Source organism: Tursiops truncatus, chromosome 4 (assembly GCF_011762595.2).
Source record: "Tursiops truncatus isolate mTurTru1 chromosome 4, mTurTru1.mat.Y, whole genome shotgun sequence".
In the NCBI taxonomy this organism is placed as follows: Eukaryota; Metazoa; Chordata; class Mammalia; order Artiodactyla; family Delphinidae; genus Tursiops; species Tursiops truncatus.
In genome coordinates this window covers 109477594-109495972 of record NC_047037.1, presented here as the reverse complement: position 1 = coordinate 109495972, position 18379 = coordinate 109477594, and the positions used below count along the sequence as shown (strand labels likewise).

The window sequence follows — 18379 nt, the reverse complement described above, 5'->3', positions numbered from 1 at the left end:
TCAGAGAAGACAAAGAAATAAAAGGAATACAAATTGGAAAAGAAGAAGTAAAACTGTCACTGTTTGCCCATGACATGATACTATACATGAAGAATCCTAAAGATACCACCAGGAAACTACTAGAGCTAATCAATAAATTTGGTAAAGCTGCAGGATACAAAATTAATGCACAGAAATATCTTCCATTCCTATACACTAATGATGAAAAATCTGAAATAGAAATTAAGGAAACACTCCCATTTGCCATTGCAAGAAAAAGAATAAAATACCTAGGAATAAACCTACCTAGGGAGGCAAAAGATCTGTATGCAGAAAAGTATAAAACACTAATGAAAGAAATTAAAGATGATACAAACAGATGGAGAGATATACCATGTTCTTGGATTTGAAGAATCAATATTGTGAAAATCACTATACTACCCAAAGCAATCTACAGATTCAATGCAATCCCTATCAAATTACCACTGGCATTTTTTATAGAACTAGAACAAAAACTATTAAAATTTGTATGGAGACACAAAAGACCCCAAATAGCCAAAGCAGTCTTGGAGGAATCAGACTCCCTGACTTCAGACTACACTACAAATTTACAGTAATCAAGACAATATGGTACTGGCACAAAAAAAGAAATATAGCTCAATGGAATGGGATAGAAAGCCCAGAGATGAACCCAGGCAACTATGGTCAACTAATCTATGACAAAGGAGGCAAGGATATACAATGGAGAAAAGACAGTCCCTTCAATAAGTCATGCTGGGAAACTGGATAGCTACATGTAAAAGAATGAAATTAGAACACTCCCTAACACCATACATAAAAATAAACTCAAAATGAATTAGAGGGCTTCCCTGGTGGCGCAGTGGTTGAGAGTCTGCCTGCCGATGCAGGGGACATGGGTTCGTGTCCTGGTCCGGGAGGATCCCGCATGCCGTGGAGCGGCTGGGCCCGTGAGCCATGACCGCTGGGCCTGCGCGTCTGGAGCCTGTGCTCCGCAACGGGAGAGGCCAAAACAGTGAGAGGCCCACATACCACAAAAAAAATAAATAAATAAAATAAAATAAAAAATGGATTAGAGACCTAAATGTAAAACCAGACACTATAAAACTCTTAGAGGAAAACATAGGAAGAACACTCTTTGACATAAATCACAGCAAGATCTTTTTTGATCCACCTCCTAGAGTAATGGAAATAAAAACAAAAATAAACAAATGGGACATAATGAAAGTTAAAAGCTTTTGCACAGCAAAGGAAACTATAAACAAGATGAAAAGACAACCCTCAGAATGGGAGAAAATATTTGCAAACGAATCAACAGAGAAACATTTAATCTCCAAAATATATAAACAGCTCATGCAGCTAAGTATTAAAAAAACAAACAACCCAATCCAAAAATGGGCAGAAGACCTAAATAGATATTTCTTCAAAGAAGACATACAGATGGCCAAGAAGCAAATGAAAAGCTGCTCAACATCATGAATCATTAGAGACATGCAAATCAAAACTACAATGAGGTATCACCTCACACCAGTTAGAATGGGCATTATCAGAAAATCTACAAACAACAAATGCTGGAGAGGGTGTGGAGAAAAGGGAACCCTCTTACACTGTTGGTGGGAATGTAACTTGATACAACCACTATGGAGAACAGTATGGAGGTTCCTTAAAAAACAAAAAATAGCATTACCATATGACCCAGCAATCCCACTACTGGGCATATATCCAGAGAAAACCATAATTCAAAAAGACATATGCACCCCAATGTTCACTGCAGCACTCTTTACAATAGCCAGGTCATGGAAGCAACCTAAATGCCCATCGACAGACGAATGGATAAAGAAGATGTGGTACATATATACAATGGAATATTACTCAGCCATAAAAAGGAACGAAATTGGGTCATTTGCAGAGACGTGGGTGCATCTAGAGACTGTCATACATAGTGAAGTAAGTCAGAAAGAGAAAAACAAATATAGTATATTAACGCACACATGTGGAACTTAAAAAATGGTACAGATGAACTGGTTTGCAGGGCAGATATTGAGACACAGATGTAGAGAACAAACGTATGGACACCAAGGGGGGAAAGCAGCCAGCGGGGTGGTGTGATTAATTGGGCAATTGTGATTGACATATATACACTAATATGTATAAAATGGATAACTAATAAGAACCTGCTGTATAAAAAAATAAATAAAATAAAATTCAAAATAAAATAAAGTGTATTTGAGTCATCAGAATGGATGAGACCTTAAAGGTCCTTCATATAGATACAGGAAGGAATGAAGCCAAGGGCTGAACACTGGAATGGCCCATCTTTATTGGTGAGAAAGAGCAAATGAAGTAAAGAAGAAGCAACAAAACATTTGAGAAAAACAATAGGAAAGTTTAATATTCTGAAAGCCAAGAGAAGAAAAAAGTTGCAAGAAGGTAGGAGTAATCAATTGTGCCAAATGCTGCTGACAAGTAAGCTAAGAACTGATGATTGACTTTACAATGCAGAGGGCAACAGTATCCTAGACAGGAGCAGTTTCAGCAAAGTGGTGGAGAGTGTACTTGGAATGAGTTCAAGAAAGAAGAGGAGTGGAGGAATTAGAGACAGCAAGGACAGATGACTCGTTCAAGGAGAAGTCCTATGAAGAGAAACAGGTGAAGGGACCAGTATCTTTTCTGTATGTCTGGAATGCTATCTACCTACTCCCACTTCACTCCTCCCCCCAGGTAACTCTTTTTTTTAGATTTGAAAACTGTTTATCTCTTAATCATGTTTTAGATCTCAGTTGTAACATCAGTTCAGATCTAATCTAAACTGATTAGACCCCTGATTCTATGTTATTGGAGAAATCTGCCATCTTCTTCTTATCTTTTATTACATGTGGAAATCGTAATATGTATGATTATTGGATTTATGTCTGTATGCCACCACCCTGTAAGCTCCATGTGGCAGAGACAATGTTGGACTTGTTCAACTTATGGTTATTCGGGTCAGTACCTCTCTGCATAGGACCCCTTGATGTCTTTCTGCCCAGAGAGCAATATTCCTTGGATTTCACCCTGGGAAGAAGGACAGTCCTTCCGTGGGTATATATCCCACCAAGGGCCTCCTCAGTTACCTTCCTATATAAGTCAATCTCTTTCCAGAAAAGGATATGAGCTCTAGCAATAATGGCTTCCATAAGTCAGGATTTTCTGACTGAAGCTTAGGCCTCCGAACATATCACAATTTCAGCAGGCTAACTGGATATTCTGTACCAGAAATCATTTTGTGAAAAGCAATGTTAAATCAGGCCAGACTCTAAGGCTTGATGAGATGAGAGTCTATGATCTTAATAAAAGAAAATGCTCAGCTTCTATTAGCTCTGTTAACCCTAAAATAGGTTATAAGACATCACACAAAATATAGAAATTCATTTCATTTTTTAAATGTTTTGTTCAAACAAGAATGGATATAATTTCTTTCATTTTACCTTGAAGCTGCAAAGAAGCTTGTGATTTGGTAACCAAAACTGGCATAGTAAGCATGTTCCATGATCGCCATCATCTGAATGCAATTGTATCCTGTATAAGCAAAGGTCAAATAGAGATTAAGAGCCACATTTTTAAAAAGTAATGAAAACAATATATAAACACAGCACCCTGTTCAAAAGGCATTACATTTTACATATAATCTAGAAGATTTGGTCATTTTGAAAAGTTCTACTACTTTAACATCTTTGCTTGTCTGACCTTCTAACATAAAATCAGACAGTTAGTTCTTGAGGGTTATAGTCTAGCTATTTGAAATGTCTTCATTTTAATAAGTAATAAGTGATATGCAAATATACTTAATTTGGCTTTAGAATATTAAGATGGCAATCTGCATATGCTAAACTTCAGTTGCACTTGTAATATTCATATCGAAGATTGTGAAAGCCAAATAAAAGTAACTGATTGGAGGCCATGTACTTTTAATTTCATCTTTTTCTTTATATTTCTCTTTTTTCTAACATGAGATATGCCATACCACTGAATCCATTTTTCTACAAGGTAGCTTTTATAAAGCCAGCATTAATGCTTCCATTTTCCACTGTTTCTAGGACCTATAAAATTACTCCACAGTCATTCATGGGCACACATGTGTGCGTGCGTGCACACACACACACGTATACACACACACACGTACACCCACATACATCCTTCCTTTCTCTATCTGAAAATGTTTTGCTTTAACACTAAATAAATTGACTCAAATGAACTGACTCAAAAAGATAGGTATGTATTTTTAAAAATCCTTAACACAAATATATTTATTAATGTGTTTTTAATGAAAGCAAATAATCAGAGTAGAAGAAACTTTGGTCTTTTAAAAAACTAAAAAAATCATTTTCTTCAAAGTAAAATACAGTAAAATTTTCAAATATGATTTAATTGCCTTCTGCAACATGAAAAGAAAATATTCCTATTCTGTTCTCAAAGTCTAATTCATGTCAATATAATTTCTTGTGCACATATTTTAGTACATAATTAATATTGGAACAATTACGATTCACGTTCAGAACTGAGGATTTGTAAGTTTAAAGGATAACATAAACTCCATGATTCAGAATCTGTTGAAAAGTTATTACTGTTGGCTTTACTATTAAAAAAAGAAACAAATTAACTCTATCAGGCCTGGTAGAAATATGTATATAAACTACTGCTCAATAATATAAACCAAGTATAATACTTAGTCACAAAATACAGAGTTTGTAGTTTATTTCTCTATTATGTAATCAATATTATTCTTCTGACCAAGTAACAATTTATAGCTTTTATTATACATTTTATGTCATTAACCATTCCTAAACTTACTTATGGTCAGAGTACTGGGCTAGGTAATTCAAACACAAAGATGAATAAGAAAATCCTTGTTCTGCTGAAACTTCTGCAAGATCCAGGTCATAAACAATTTATTACAGTATGAAATGAGAGACCATCTCAAGTATAACAATATTAATATAATATTTATTAAATATAATTTATATTAAATTATCCAAACATTTAATTAATTTTGGTTTCTGGAAACTGACCTCACCATCTCAGGTAATCAAGATCCCTATATAACTAAAAATTTCAACCATGAGAAACTTTTCCTCTAGCCAAAATGTGGACTGCCTACCAGAAGCAGACTAATTAAATGTAGTTTATCTTCCTGCCTAGCCACTGTAGCAGGTGCTAATATGCTGAGAAATGATAAAAAGCATTACCTATAAAAAGAAAATAACAGATCTAAAGCATTCTGAATCAATAATTCAACAGTACACTACTCACTCTCCTGCTTGTTCCCATGAAGACAGGGTTTGTGTCATTAGAGTCCAATACAAACACCTAGACCAATGTGACTCACACAGAAAGATGCACCACAAATATCTGTCTAATAAGTCATCCAGACAGGAGCTATATATACAATGACTCTGAAACAAAATGAGTTCTAGTCACCTTACAAATGTAAGATTTTTTTCCCTAACAGACTAAAATGAACAGGCTATAACCAATGACCACTTAAATTGATAAGAAATCTCTCCTGTAGGGCTTCCCTGGTGGTGCAGTGGTTGAGAGTCCGCCTGCCGATGCAGGGGACATGCGTTCGTGCCCCGGTCTGGGAAGATCCCACATGCCGCGGAGCGGCTGGGCCCGTGAGCCATGGCCCCTGAGCCTGCATGTCCGGAGCCTGTGCTCCACAACTGGAGAGGCCACAACAGTGAGAGGCCCGCGTACCGCAAAAAAAAAACAAAAACAAAACTCTCCTGTAGAAAAGTAATTATGCTTACATATTTATCTATAATTTTGGAAGCCATCATTTCACATTAAAATTGAAATTGGAATAATATCTTGAATTCTTATGTTCTATCTTATTCCATTTCTCTTTTCTATGCTATCACTATTACAGGGCAATTTGAGAAGCCTAAAATAACATGCATTTCTATTACATATTTAATCTCTTAACACAATAAAAGAGACACTTGTAATTAGCTTCTCTAGTAAGAGAACAGACTCATTAAAATTTTATCTGAATAAAAATCAGAGTTATTACTTACCAAGGTCTTTGATTCTTGGTAGTATATTGCATGTAAAATGTTTATAAGAAGCTATTTTTCCTTCATAGGAAGAAATTCCCACATGAGATTCATAAATTCGTAGACCTCTTGGCTTCTTTGGTTTGGAATGCTTAAACTACAGAATATTAAAATTACATATAGAATTAAGCCAAAACTGCAGGTATGACACTAACAGATTAAGCATGTTAAATGAAATGATGAATTAACTCAGTCAAACACTTTGAAACTACTTTCACGTATAAAAGGCACTGGCTGCCTCCATTAAACTTTCTTTTGAAAAAAAAAATCCTTTTTAGGATCATGGTAATAGACCTATTTGAAAAGAGTAGTCATGCGATGGCTCATGCCTTATCACTGAGTGAAGATGTATTTTGAGCCTAAGCCTTAGAGAAAACATAAGAACTGTGAAATGCATACATAATTATTAAATGCAAAGCATTTATCAACAAGCTTCGATAACTTAAAGGACAGAAAAGTGAGCTCCACGATACCTATAACTCTTATCAATAAGACAGGCTTAAAAAATTACCCTGATTAATACATTCATGAGATGTCTTGACTATTCGTTGTTCCTAAGGACACTGATCCTGCTTCAAGTCCATGACAGTGAGAAATATTACACCACTGGAGAGTCTTTGATTAATCAGAAATTGTAGTTAAAATTTTTAAAAATCAGTATCCCTTATAGGTCAGTACATAGAGATTTAGTGTTCTTCCCCCGCCCACAACTTCAGAAACACACGATAAAACAAAAACTCACTTTTATATTTTATTGGCTACACATGATGGAGATATATATATATATATATATATATATATATATATATATATAGCAAATGAGTACATTATGATGTAAAATATTAAACCGGTGGTGAAGAGAGAAGTTGAACATTACAATAAAAGTTATAAAAGTAAAAATTAATTTTCCTAGAAATATTGGAACATGCATTTATTTAAAGAGTTGTTGTTCTCACTTTATATGGGTGTTCTGGATTCCAGTGTATCCAATCATAATTCACATTATCACTGTCACGAGTCACGTACTTCGCCCACGGTGAAATACGATACAAGATCTCTCCACTTTTACTTCTAATAACAACCTAAAAAGAGAACAAGATATTATTGCCTTAAAATACTTTCAAAACTCTAAGATAACACATGATACTCTATGAGCACTGTGACAAGTAAGAAAAGGAGGAATGATCTTAAGAACCGAAACTGCCTTCCAGATGTGTGACCTTAAGGATGTTTAAATTCTATGGACCTTGCTCTCCTCATCTGCCATGGTATATGATCCCTAAAGTCATTTCCAGCTTGAATATTTTATGATTCTCTGGCAATTTTCATCATTGCCAACCAACCATTATAGTAGTTAATTAAAGTAAGCATACAGTAGATAGGAAAAAGACATGAATATTATTGGAAGCTACCGTCAATAAATCAATCAACAGAAGGAACTGATCCTAGTATATTTTTTAAAAAGTCATGAGTTATATCACCATCTCTTCCTTTTCCTTTTCATAGCAATTAATGATAACATGGGTTTTGAGTAATAACTGTATTATAATACACACAAACACACACACTACCCTACAAACATTTTCCACTTCTCAATTTCTTCTACACCTTATTCCAAGTATGCTTTACCATATGAAACCAAACATTTTCCTTTTTAACCATTTGTTCCTATATTTACCAATAGTATCACTATTGCTATCAGTATAAAAAATAACAATAAAAATGCAAGGCTTCCCTGGTGGCGCAGTGGTTGACAGTCCGCCTGCCGATGCAGGGGACATGGGTTCGTGCCCCGGTCCGGGAAGATCCCACATGCCGTAGAGCGGCTGGGCCCGTGAACCATGGCCGCTGAGCCTGCACATCCGGAGCCTGTGCTCCGCAGCGGGAGAGAGGCCACAACAGTGAGAGGCCCGCGTACCGCAAAAAAAAAAAAAAAAAAAAAAAAAATGCAGAGGCAACTTTTATGGAATCCACAAGTTTAGACTTAGCACTGAATAGAGGGCTTTGAATTTATCAGCATGGTTAAATGGTGAACAGAGCTTCCAGGTATAGCTTTTTAAAGTTTTTTTTTTTTAATTAATTAAACCTTCTAAGAGTAGGTAGAGTGTGACAAAAAATGTTCAGATCAGTAGCTGATCTGAATGCTGAATGATCAATATGCTCTCAGCATTGAGAAAGAATATATTCTTTGGTCTCCTTTAATAGAGAAAAGCTCAAGTATGCATAATTCTTGGTCATTAAATATTTGTAGAATGTTTTATAGTTTAGAAAGGGCTTTCATAGTCATATCTCACTTGATTCCAGAGAATCTTTTTTTTTTTTTTTGCTGTACGCGGGCCTCTCACTGCTGTGGCCTCTCGCGCTGCAGAGCACAGGCTCCGGACGCGCGGGCTCAGCGGCCATGGCTCATGGGCCCAGCCGCTCCGCGGCATGTGGGATCTTCCCGGACCGGGACACAAACGCGTGTCCCCTGCATCGGCAGGCGGACTCTCAACCACTGAGCCACCAGGGAAGCCCCCAGAGAATCTTTATAACCCAAATATTAAGTGAGTAGCCAGAAGTCCCAAAGTCACCAACTGGCAGAACCAAAAGCTAAGCAGAGCTTCTGATACTCACTTCCTTTTTCTTAACAGGCTTTAATGGCACTTCCTTCATATACAGAAAAAGAATAAATCATGATTTAAGGAGGAGGGGACAGGTCAGTGGTGAAAAGGAACATCTAACTTACATGAGTTCAATTCTATCTCCTTAGTTGTGCCTCCCACTTATTAAAGCCCATCACAACTAAGTGTTTCTATTATTCAAATAGTAATCCCAAAACATGAATGAATAGGATCAACCCAGTCCCGGAGTATTTTATCCCCCAAAATATGTCCCTTAAGTCACATAACTTTCTAGTATAATACACACAGTGATATATTCGAGAAAAGGCTTTTTATTCACTCATCAACCCAGGACAGGTAATGGGGAAATAAAATACCAGAAATCAGTTTTCAATGGATAGCACCCTGCCTAATCCATCCACCTATCTTCTCTCTTTTTTGCAAATGGCTCTACAACCCCTCCAAAGGATGATCATGAACCAATAAGTATTTTTCAAGGTGTCTGCTGGCAGAGAGAATATTTGAAACTTTAAGCAAAGAACATGAAGAATTTCCTTATGCTGAATATAATTTCCACATTCTTTGGAACATTAACTTATTTATCTTGCTGTACACATGAATGTCTTCAGAGGGTACTGAGTGATGGAAGTTGGAAGGAACAGTCCTTCTATGGGTCTTTCTCACTCCTTCATGTTTTGCTGGGTACAGCAAGAATATAAGGTCCTACTGATGACAGAGGCCATTTCTCAGAGTTGTGATTGTAGCAAGCAACCCTGAGGAATGAGATAATGTCTCCCTTGAAGACAATGGACAGCTTTCCTTACTGCTTGCTATAAAAGAAATCATTCCCCAAGGTAAATAGTCCTCACCTATGAGGCAAACTAGCTGTGTGCATAGCATCTATCTAGACCCTATAGTGTCACCCCTATAAGACTTAGAAAGCAAGGGGAACTAATGCAAGTATGATGCACATCCTGTGCCATGAGTAATAAAGTCATTTATCTCGGACTCAGGAGTCCTGTGTTTTCAGCCAGAATCCACGAAACAGTAACAGGTTAACTTATGAGCTTGAAGGTACGGCAAAATCAAATCCTACACCTGACAATGGATGACTTACTCATTTCGAATGACTTCAATATTTTTGTTACCAAAAGTTCTATTTCTTCGTTTCTATTAGTGTTTTATATTAGACATTTTTGTTCATCATTTTTATTAATTTTGCTTCTTGGGGTGGAAACTTTTAATTATCTAATTCCTTCCTTTTTTCTTAGCAATAAAATCAGAGCCTGGATCCTTGAATGATACGTAAAACAAAGCTTCCCACCACATCTAGAACACTTCACTGTAATCATTACATAAATGGTAAATTCACTTCTCTATTCTTTAGGCTCCTGAATTTTGAATGTATTTTTGCTATAGCAGTTTAGCTTTTACTAATAAACACACTTGCCAACAGTACCCACCTTACCTCACCTTTGATTTACTGTTCCTAAGTTGCTGTGATAACAAATAAGAGTATTATAGTAAATCTAAATAACCCAAAATTGAGAGACCTTCCAATGAGTAAAAAATATAACCTTCTGGACTAAATTTTGCTCCTGAAACGTTTTAGGGGGGAGAAAGGGGAGAGATGAGTGTACTTACTGAATTTGTGCTCTCTTGAGTTCAGATTCAGATTTTTTAGATAAAACTTTATATCATTTAATTTACAACCTCAAAATAGAACATGTTATATAGCAAATTGAAAAGAAAGCTCTAGCTTGATTGATCTTTCAATGATAGTAAGTCTAATAGCTGATGGGTAGAAGAATTCACTTGGTACTAGCAAACTGAAAGTCTCATACACTACTAGTATGAGTATAAAATAGTATGAACATTCTAAATAGCAATTTGGCAATACGATCAAAAATTCAAAAAAAAGTAATTCTCAATGACTCAGCAATTCTAATTATAGATGTTTGCCCTGTAGAAATAATCAGAGAAGTGCCCAAAGAACTATATTCTTATCTATTAATCTTAGTGTTACTTTTATTAGCAAAAAGTGAATGACTGAATAGTGTATGCTTGTTAAAAATTATACCACTGAATTATATTGAAGGTTGCAAGAAAATTCTTTCAAGTTATAAAAAAGAATGTATTGCATCTTCCTAATGTACATATATACAAATGGTTGCCTATGGATAGAGAAATTATTAATAGCTTTTATTTTCCAGTTGTATCTTTCTATATTGTTATCAATTCATTTCACTTGTAGAGCTTCTATAAATCAGAAAAAAAAAAAGTATTCTGATAAGGATTGCAAATAGATGAATTATACAATTGTGTACATATTTGTGGACCTGTGCTACCAAGTTCCATATATATGTGTGTATATACATACACTTTAAATATATCGACACAGTGTTAAACATAAAACTTTAAAAAGTATATTAGGGAATTCCCTGGTGGTCCAGTGGTTAGGACTCCATGCTTTCACTGCTGAAGGCTCAGGTTCAATACCTGGCAAGGGAACTCAGATCCCACAAGTCGTGCGGCCAAAAAAACTAAAAAGTATATTAATATCACCACATATCACTCCAATAAAAAATATATATAAAATCACTTTAAAGAAATATACTAATGAAAATAATATCATGATGAACTTTTGTAGGGCAAATTGATAATTTGTATAATTATAACATTTTATAACATGGTAAAAATGTCATTAGGCTCCTTTTCTAATGAGCCAAATTATCTCTTTGACTTATGGGAGGTTAACATCAAAAGACATTATTAAATTAAATAAAGAAGTGAATAAAATAAACCTCTACCTGTGCAAAAGTCAAATTGACTTAGTGAACTGTATGAAGTCAAATTTTATTTAGAAAATTACATTTAAAACTCAAATATACAATATAAGAAACAGTTTGGTAAAATAGTGAAGACCTAAAAAATTGTGTTTGTGTGTGTATATTCATTCAATCTAGAAATATCTTTTGAAATGGTTCTTGTCAAAGACTATTGTTCCTTTGGACCAAAAAATCACTGAGATAAGACGCTCCTCAGGTGGCCAACAATTTTATATGAAAACAGTGGATGTGTTCAGCTGGTTAGAAGTGGTAGGATACTCTGGAAAATGGTATTGCATGTAACTCTGGGTTTCAAGACTGAACGTGTAGAAGACGAAGAGAAAAGGCACAGATATTGAAAAATATAATTTGATTTGCCCAGATTATACTACCAAAATCACAACAACATGCTATGAAGGAAAAAAATTATTAATAAAGATAACTATTTAGTAGGGTACAGGTCAAAATAAATAAGCAATAAAAGTGATTTCTAATTTATGAAGCAATGTTATATCCTCCTCTTTTAAATTACCTCTAATTTATATAATAATATCTAACGTAATTGATACTATATGTAATATGTATATAAGTATATAATATGTAAAATATATAATTGATATTATATACATATTTTTTAAACAATGGGTACAGTCATACCAACATGCAACGCTAAATATCATTATTCTGTTGTGTGTGTTTAAAATGTGACAAAAAATACGTGTGTGTATATAGAGAAAGAAATACATACGTATAGAACGTATAATACTTTTAAGTAATTTTTAGAAGTGAGTGGGACAAAAATAAAACAGAGCATTAGAAAAAGTAATCACAAGTTTATAATTAAGTAGAAAAATAAGTGATATTCCAGAGGAGAATCTGATGGTTCTACCAATGACCAGAATCCTGAAGAAATAAATATGTGCTTTTAATATTTACAATTAACATAGCATAAACATTATTTTTAATGCATAGATATAAATATTAAAACTTTAAAATACCTTAATATAATTTAAAAAGAAGTTCTTAAATCTCATTTTAATTCAACTAAAATTTTATGACTAACCTTTGTTAAAAACTAGGACATAGGGCTTCCCTGGTGGCGCAGTGGTTGAGAGTCCGCCTGCCGATGCGGGGGACACGGGTTCGTGCCCCGGTCCGGGAAGATCCCACATGCCACGGAGCGGCTGGGCCCATGAGCCATGGCCACTGAGACTGCGCGTCCAGAGCCTGTGCTCCACAACGGGAGAGGTCACAGCAGTGAGAGGCCCACGTACCGCAAAAAACAAAACAAAACAAAACAAAAGGACATAGGGAATTCGCTGGTGGTCCAGTGGTTAGGACTCCATGCTTCCACTGCAGGGGGAACTAAGATCTCGCATGACACAGCACAGCCCAAAAAATTTAAAAATTAAAAAAAAAAAATAGGACGTACGAGTATAAATTTTTTTCAGTTTTGTTTGTTTGTTATCCTTGCTTGGGCCAATTTTAAGATTCAGTAAGGTTACTTAAGAAAGAATCTCTTTATCATCTTGAGAGGCTGAAAAATGGCCTCTCATTTCATATGTTCATATCCTACTTCTCTAGAATCTGTGAATGATAATTTATATAGCAAAAGATGGGTCTTTGCAGATGTAATTAAAGTAAAGATCTTAAAATGGAAAGATTGTTCAGATTTTCCAGGAGGGCAATCACATATATCCTTATAAGAAGGAGGCTGAGGGATATTCTACACATAGACAGGACAGAAAAAAGCAATGTAACCAAAGAGGCAAAGACTGGAGTGATGCAGACACTAGCCAAGGAATGTCAGCAGCCACCAGAAGCTGGAAATAGAAAGGAACAGATTCTCCCCAGATGGAGTATGTTTCTGCCAACACCTTGATTTCAGCCCAGTGATACCAATTTTTAACTTCTGGCTTCCAAAACTGCGACAGAAAAAATTTCTGTTGTTTAAAAGACACCAAATCTGTGCAACCACCATAGGAAACGATATAGAAATAAAGAAAAAAAATGGAGGCAATCACTCTACTAAGAATAAAATGTAATGTACTTAAATTTAGTTAAATCTTGTCAGTGTCAGAAAGAGTTGAAAAAGTTATCTTAATGAGTAGTCTAAATAACACATTTTATCTCTTATTAACTTCCTACTCCCAAAAAGTAGACCAACATATACCAATGCATTTCAGTGACCTTCATTAAACAAAGTAAGTCCTTGACAATTCTCAGGAAAAGCAAACTCATTCAGAATAAACGTTGCTGAGCTTCAGAACTGATAGGAGGGCCTTCAAAAAAGTGAATTTGTAATAGGCAGTTTTTACTGCTAGCCTACTCTCATGTAATTATTTTCAGGGGTTGAACAAAAAAGAGTCAGTCTTTACATGATGCAAATAAAAGTTCTAAATTTTCCATAAGGAGAAGCTAAGGAGCTATTTTTTCTACCTAATACCTGATGTCCATCAGCAGAAGAATGGATAAAGAAGATGTGGTACGTATATACAACGGAATATTACTCAGCCATAAAAAGGAACAAACTTGCGCAATTTGCAGAGACATGAACAGACCTGGAGACTGTCATACAGAGTGAAGTAAGTCAGAAAGAGAAAAACAAACATCGTATAATATCACTTATATGTAGAATCTAGAAAAACGATACAGATGAACTTATTTGCAAAGCAGAAATAGACACAGATGTAGAGAATGGATGTATGGCTACCAGCGGGGAAAGGGAGGTGGGATGAACTGGGAGAATGGGATTGACATATATACACTACTATGTATAAAATTGATAACTAATGAGAACCCACTGTATTGCACAGGAAACTATATGCAGTGCTCTGTGGTGACGTAAATGGGAAGGAAATCCAAAAAAGAGGGGATATATGTATACATATAGCTGACTCACTTTGCTTCACAGCAGAAACTAACACAACATTGCAAAACAACTAAACTCCAATAAAAATTAATTTTAAAAAACAGAGATGGGGTTATTTAAATAAATAGATGATCAGTTGTCAATAATAATACTAATTTTTCATTCTGCATTTTCTAATTAGGAATATCAGAAACACTATCTGATATTAAAAGGCTATTTATTTCATTGTGAACTTGAGTTTATATTTCAATTAATGAGAAAAGAAAACCAAGAAACCAATAAAAGTATCATGGCAGTTTTCTAATAATAATAAGGTCCTGATATACGAATGACCACTTTGTGGATATACTTTCTTAAAACTACATATAATTGATCGGTAAAATTATATAAACTGGGGTTATATATGAGCTATAATTGACATTACCATTATTTAGATATTGAACCTGCTATAGTAACCAAATAAAATTACTCTGTCTCTTGAAAATTTTAAAATTTCATTTAATTTTTTCTAGATATTAAAGTTCATACATTTTGGAGGTCTCCATCTTTGTTTCATAATCTACTTCATAATTTTCAATTAAACAAACAACCTGACACAAGCCATGTGCATATAAAGTTATCATAAAAAGTTGTCACATCCTGGTGATGTCCTTTACATCTACAACGTTCAGGGATTGAGGGAAGTGAAAAAGAGATTAAGTGATTAGATTAAGCCCCCTAAGCTCTTTGGATACTGGACACTATCCAAAAGAAGAGAAAGAAAAGGCAATATCCTTGCTAGTAGCTTGATGAAGAAAAGAAACAAATCAGTTGAACTTCAAAAGCAATAACCTATTGATGAAAAAAAAAAATAACCTATTGATGAATTTTCACTGGCTCCCATTATTTTTGCTTTGTATAAAATTTCTTATTTTAAAACATGCCATCACAATTCAGGTTTTTTTTTTTCTTTAATAAGAAATTTTCCAAGGTTAAATCCTAAAACAACAGCTTGATTAGGAAGAGTTAAAGGATTTCACTAACAAAAACGAAGCCACTAATTAAAGAAAAAAAACTTTCCTTACAAGAAAAGATTAAGTATACTAGCTATGAAAAATAAATTTGTAACATGACAAAAAGTATCATACCAAATTATATCAAACTTTTGCATAAAGGACACCAATGTATGGAATAAAAAGAGATTAATTTTGAGGTATAGTACTCATGGCTACTTTACTCCTGATTTAACAACAATAAGAATTACAGAGATATAAACATTCACTTCTGTAATACTTACACAAGGGAGAGAAAAAACTGCAGAATATTGCCAAAAAGAAATAAATGAAGATCAGTAGCTGCTTCTTCTAAAAGCAGGTCCTTATTTAGAATGATTTAGAGAGACAGATGCTCCTGTACCTATAAAAAGCAGTATTACTCCCATAGGGTTCCATCCCAGTTCCCCAACCTTCTAGTCTAGTTAAGAAGTATTAAAACTATAATATTTTTTCTGTTTCTGTCTTTTGACTGAGGAAAATCTTTAACGAAATAAAGAAACAACTAAGTAGAACTGATAAAGTGTTTGCTTCATTTCAAGTACATTACCTGAACAAAAATCTTATAAAGTGAGGTCACTACAAAAAGACAAAATCCAAAGGGATTATGTGAGATTTAGGATGCAGGCATTGAAAATGATATCCCTGAGCAAGTGAGAATAACTACTCCTAAGTGAAAAGAATAGGAACAATGCTGAAATTTTGTAATCAGGTAAAGATTGATTAGGTGTCTTAGATGAGAAAACAGATGAATTACACATGATATAAAAATATAGGATTTAAACTTCCAAGATATTGGAAGATCAATATAGTAATAAAAGAAAAAAGCTATGAAAAGGGGGAAAAATCAGTGAGTTTTCATTACTGAAGAAGTGTGCTTCAAAGAGACTCATCCATGTGCAGTGAAGGCTAGAATTCTATTAAGTAAATAGAGTTATGATCTGGTATAACACCAACAAAAAAAATCTTAAAAAGTATTTTTAGAAGCGCTAGATGGGAGAGGTACTATCATAAGATGAGTTAAAACTCTCTTTAAAATATTTCATTAGGTATAATTATAAAAGTCTATATGGTGATAAATTGAATCATTTGAAAAAAAGAATATGATTCTTAAGCAATCACTCTAAGTGCCATTGCAATGAAGTAAAATATAAAATGTGAGGGCTGGGGAGAAATAATTTACCTCTTAAGGGAAATGTAGAGAAATTCCAGGAACTAGATACAGAATATGTAATTCTAAAAAATCATAAGATCTTTTGCGAAAACATGTAATTATATATTTAATATACATTGAGATTATCTCTAAGAATATAATTGACAACTATTAAATAAAGAAAACAGTTAATAATGAAAAGAATTCAGAGTTACACTTAAATATTCTTTATAAATTAATGTTTCATAATACAGAGTGCAACACTATCACTCTTTTCTTCCACAAACGTCACATATTTCTCCAGGTGCAGGTGGTATTAGGGGAAGAACTACAAATAGGTATGTATGAATTAGGAAACACATAGTACACACATCGTATGAGAAATTGATTAGGCAGACAGTATAATGGGAAATAGAACATGACTACATGTGAGATATGAAACTCAACATATGCATTTGGATAATTTCTTGTTAACTGATAGACAGTGACAATGGGAAGAAGTAGTGGTAAATAATAGGAGTCTTCACAATAGAGCTATTTACTTTAAACCTTCGTAGCTGAAGTGTATTTAAATTATTAAACATAGATATTTCCATCTTACGTAGATAGCGAAGGCACAGAACAGCAAATGAACTTGGTGATCTCCAAGTGTGACAAGCTCTCTGGAGAAGCAGGGAAATTTCTCTGACAGTGCAGTCAATAAAGCACACAGGTCAGGGAATTACCCACCTGACTTCTGCATAAGGCTCAGAGAATAACCATGTGCTGAGGTGCAGTGACCTATGGTTCACTGTTTTCAAATATGTACATATATATTTCATAAAATAAATATTATATATAATATATATGTGTATGTATATATGTTACACACACACACACACACACACACACACACACACACACACACACACATATATATATATCCATGAGACTTTTTTTTTCCCAATCGGGGGCATACTGAGTCACTTGGGGAAATTTATAGCTTATTGGCATATTTGAAAGATGTTAAGATGAACAGACTGAAGAGTGAAAAAACAGAAAACAAACCTTAAATTGAAGAGGGTTAAAATTCATATTGACATTTAACACACACTTAACTGTGCTACTCAATAAAAGAATTCAGCTTAAATGTAAATACTTAAATCATAAAAGATTATATAGTATGTACTTTATCACAAGAAAAAGGTCCTGTAGGCATACCATTATTCATTATTATTTGAATTCATTATTATTACTTGGCCAAAGTGCAAATACTTCTATTAAATATAGCCAAAAATAATACCCATCTAACAGTCACAAAATGTAATTTTCTTCCTTTTTCTGGCACAGCATTAAAAGATCAAATACTAAACAAAAGCTCTCTTCTAAAAAAAATTAATGCCTACATAATTTAGAAGAAAAAAGCATGAAATACTTTTGTTAAAAAAAATACTCCTAAAGAAAAATGAAAGTGTTCAGTTCTCCAGATTTTATAATCATATTTAAAATCTACTATGCCCACACTGAAGGACAAAGGAAGACTGTAAAATAAATGCAAGATATTTCACAGTACATGGATATAAGAAAGAGAGTCTGCCAATACATTTAAAGTATTTCTAGAATCAATGTTCACATAAAGAGTGCAATATTTATGGACAGTCTAATCTTCTAGATACCTGTGATTCACTTCAATAAGCACTAAAACAGAAAGAGAAAAAGAATATGTTTTATAGTTATCTTTCTAAAATGTATTATACATTCCCTTGTGACCTTAACAGAGGGAACTAAACACTTGTAGAAACTGATTTGTATACGCTGAAC

General features: G+C 34.2%; 1 protein-coding gene across 2 annotated transcripts in view; it reads right to left on the bottom strand.

The window, feature by feature from the left end:
* Nucleotides 1-18379, bottom strand: part of GBE1 (1,4-alpha-glucan branching enzyme 1) — a 288288-nt gene that overhangs the window by 143183 nt on the left and 126726 nt on the right. For both annotated transcript variants that reach the window (XM_019922679.3, XM_073804382.1), the window contains exons 4-6: nt 7049-7174; nt 6054-6189; nt 3465-3555 (exon numbers count right to left, since the gene is read on the bottom strand). In XM_019922679.3, the coding sequence (XP_019778238.1) occupies nt 3465-3555; nt 6054-6189; nt 7049-7174 (353 nt within the window). The remainder of the gene's footprint in view (nt 1-3464; nt 3556-6053; nt 6190-7048; nt 7175-18379) is intronic.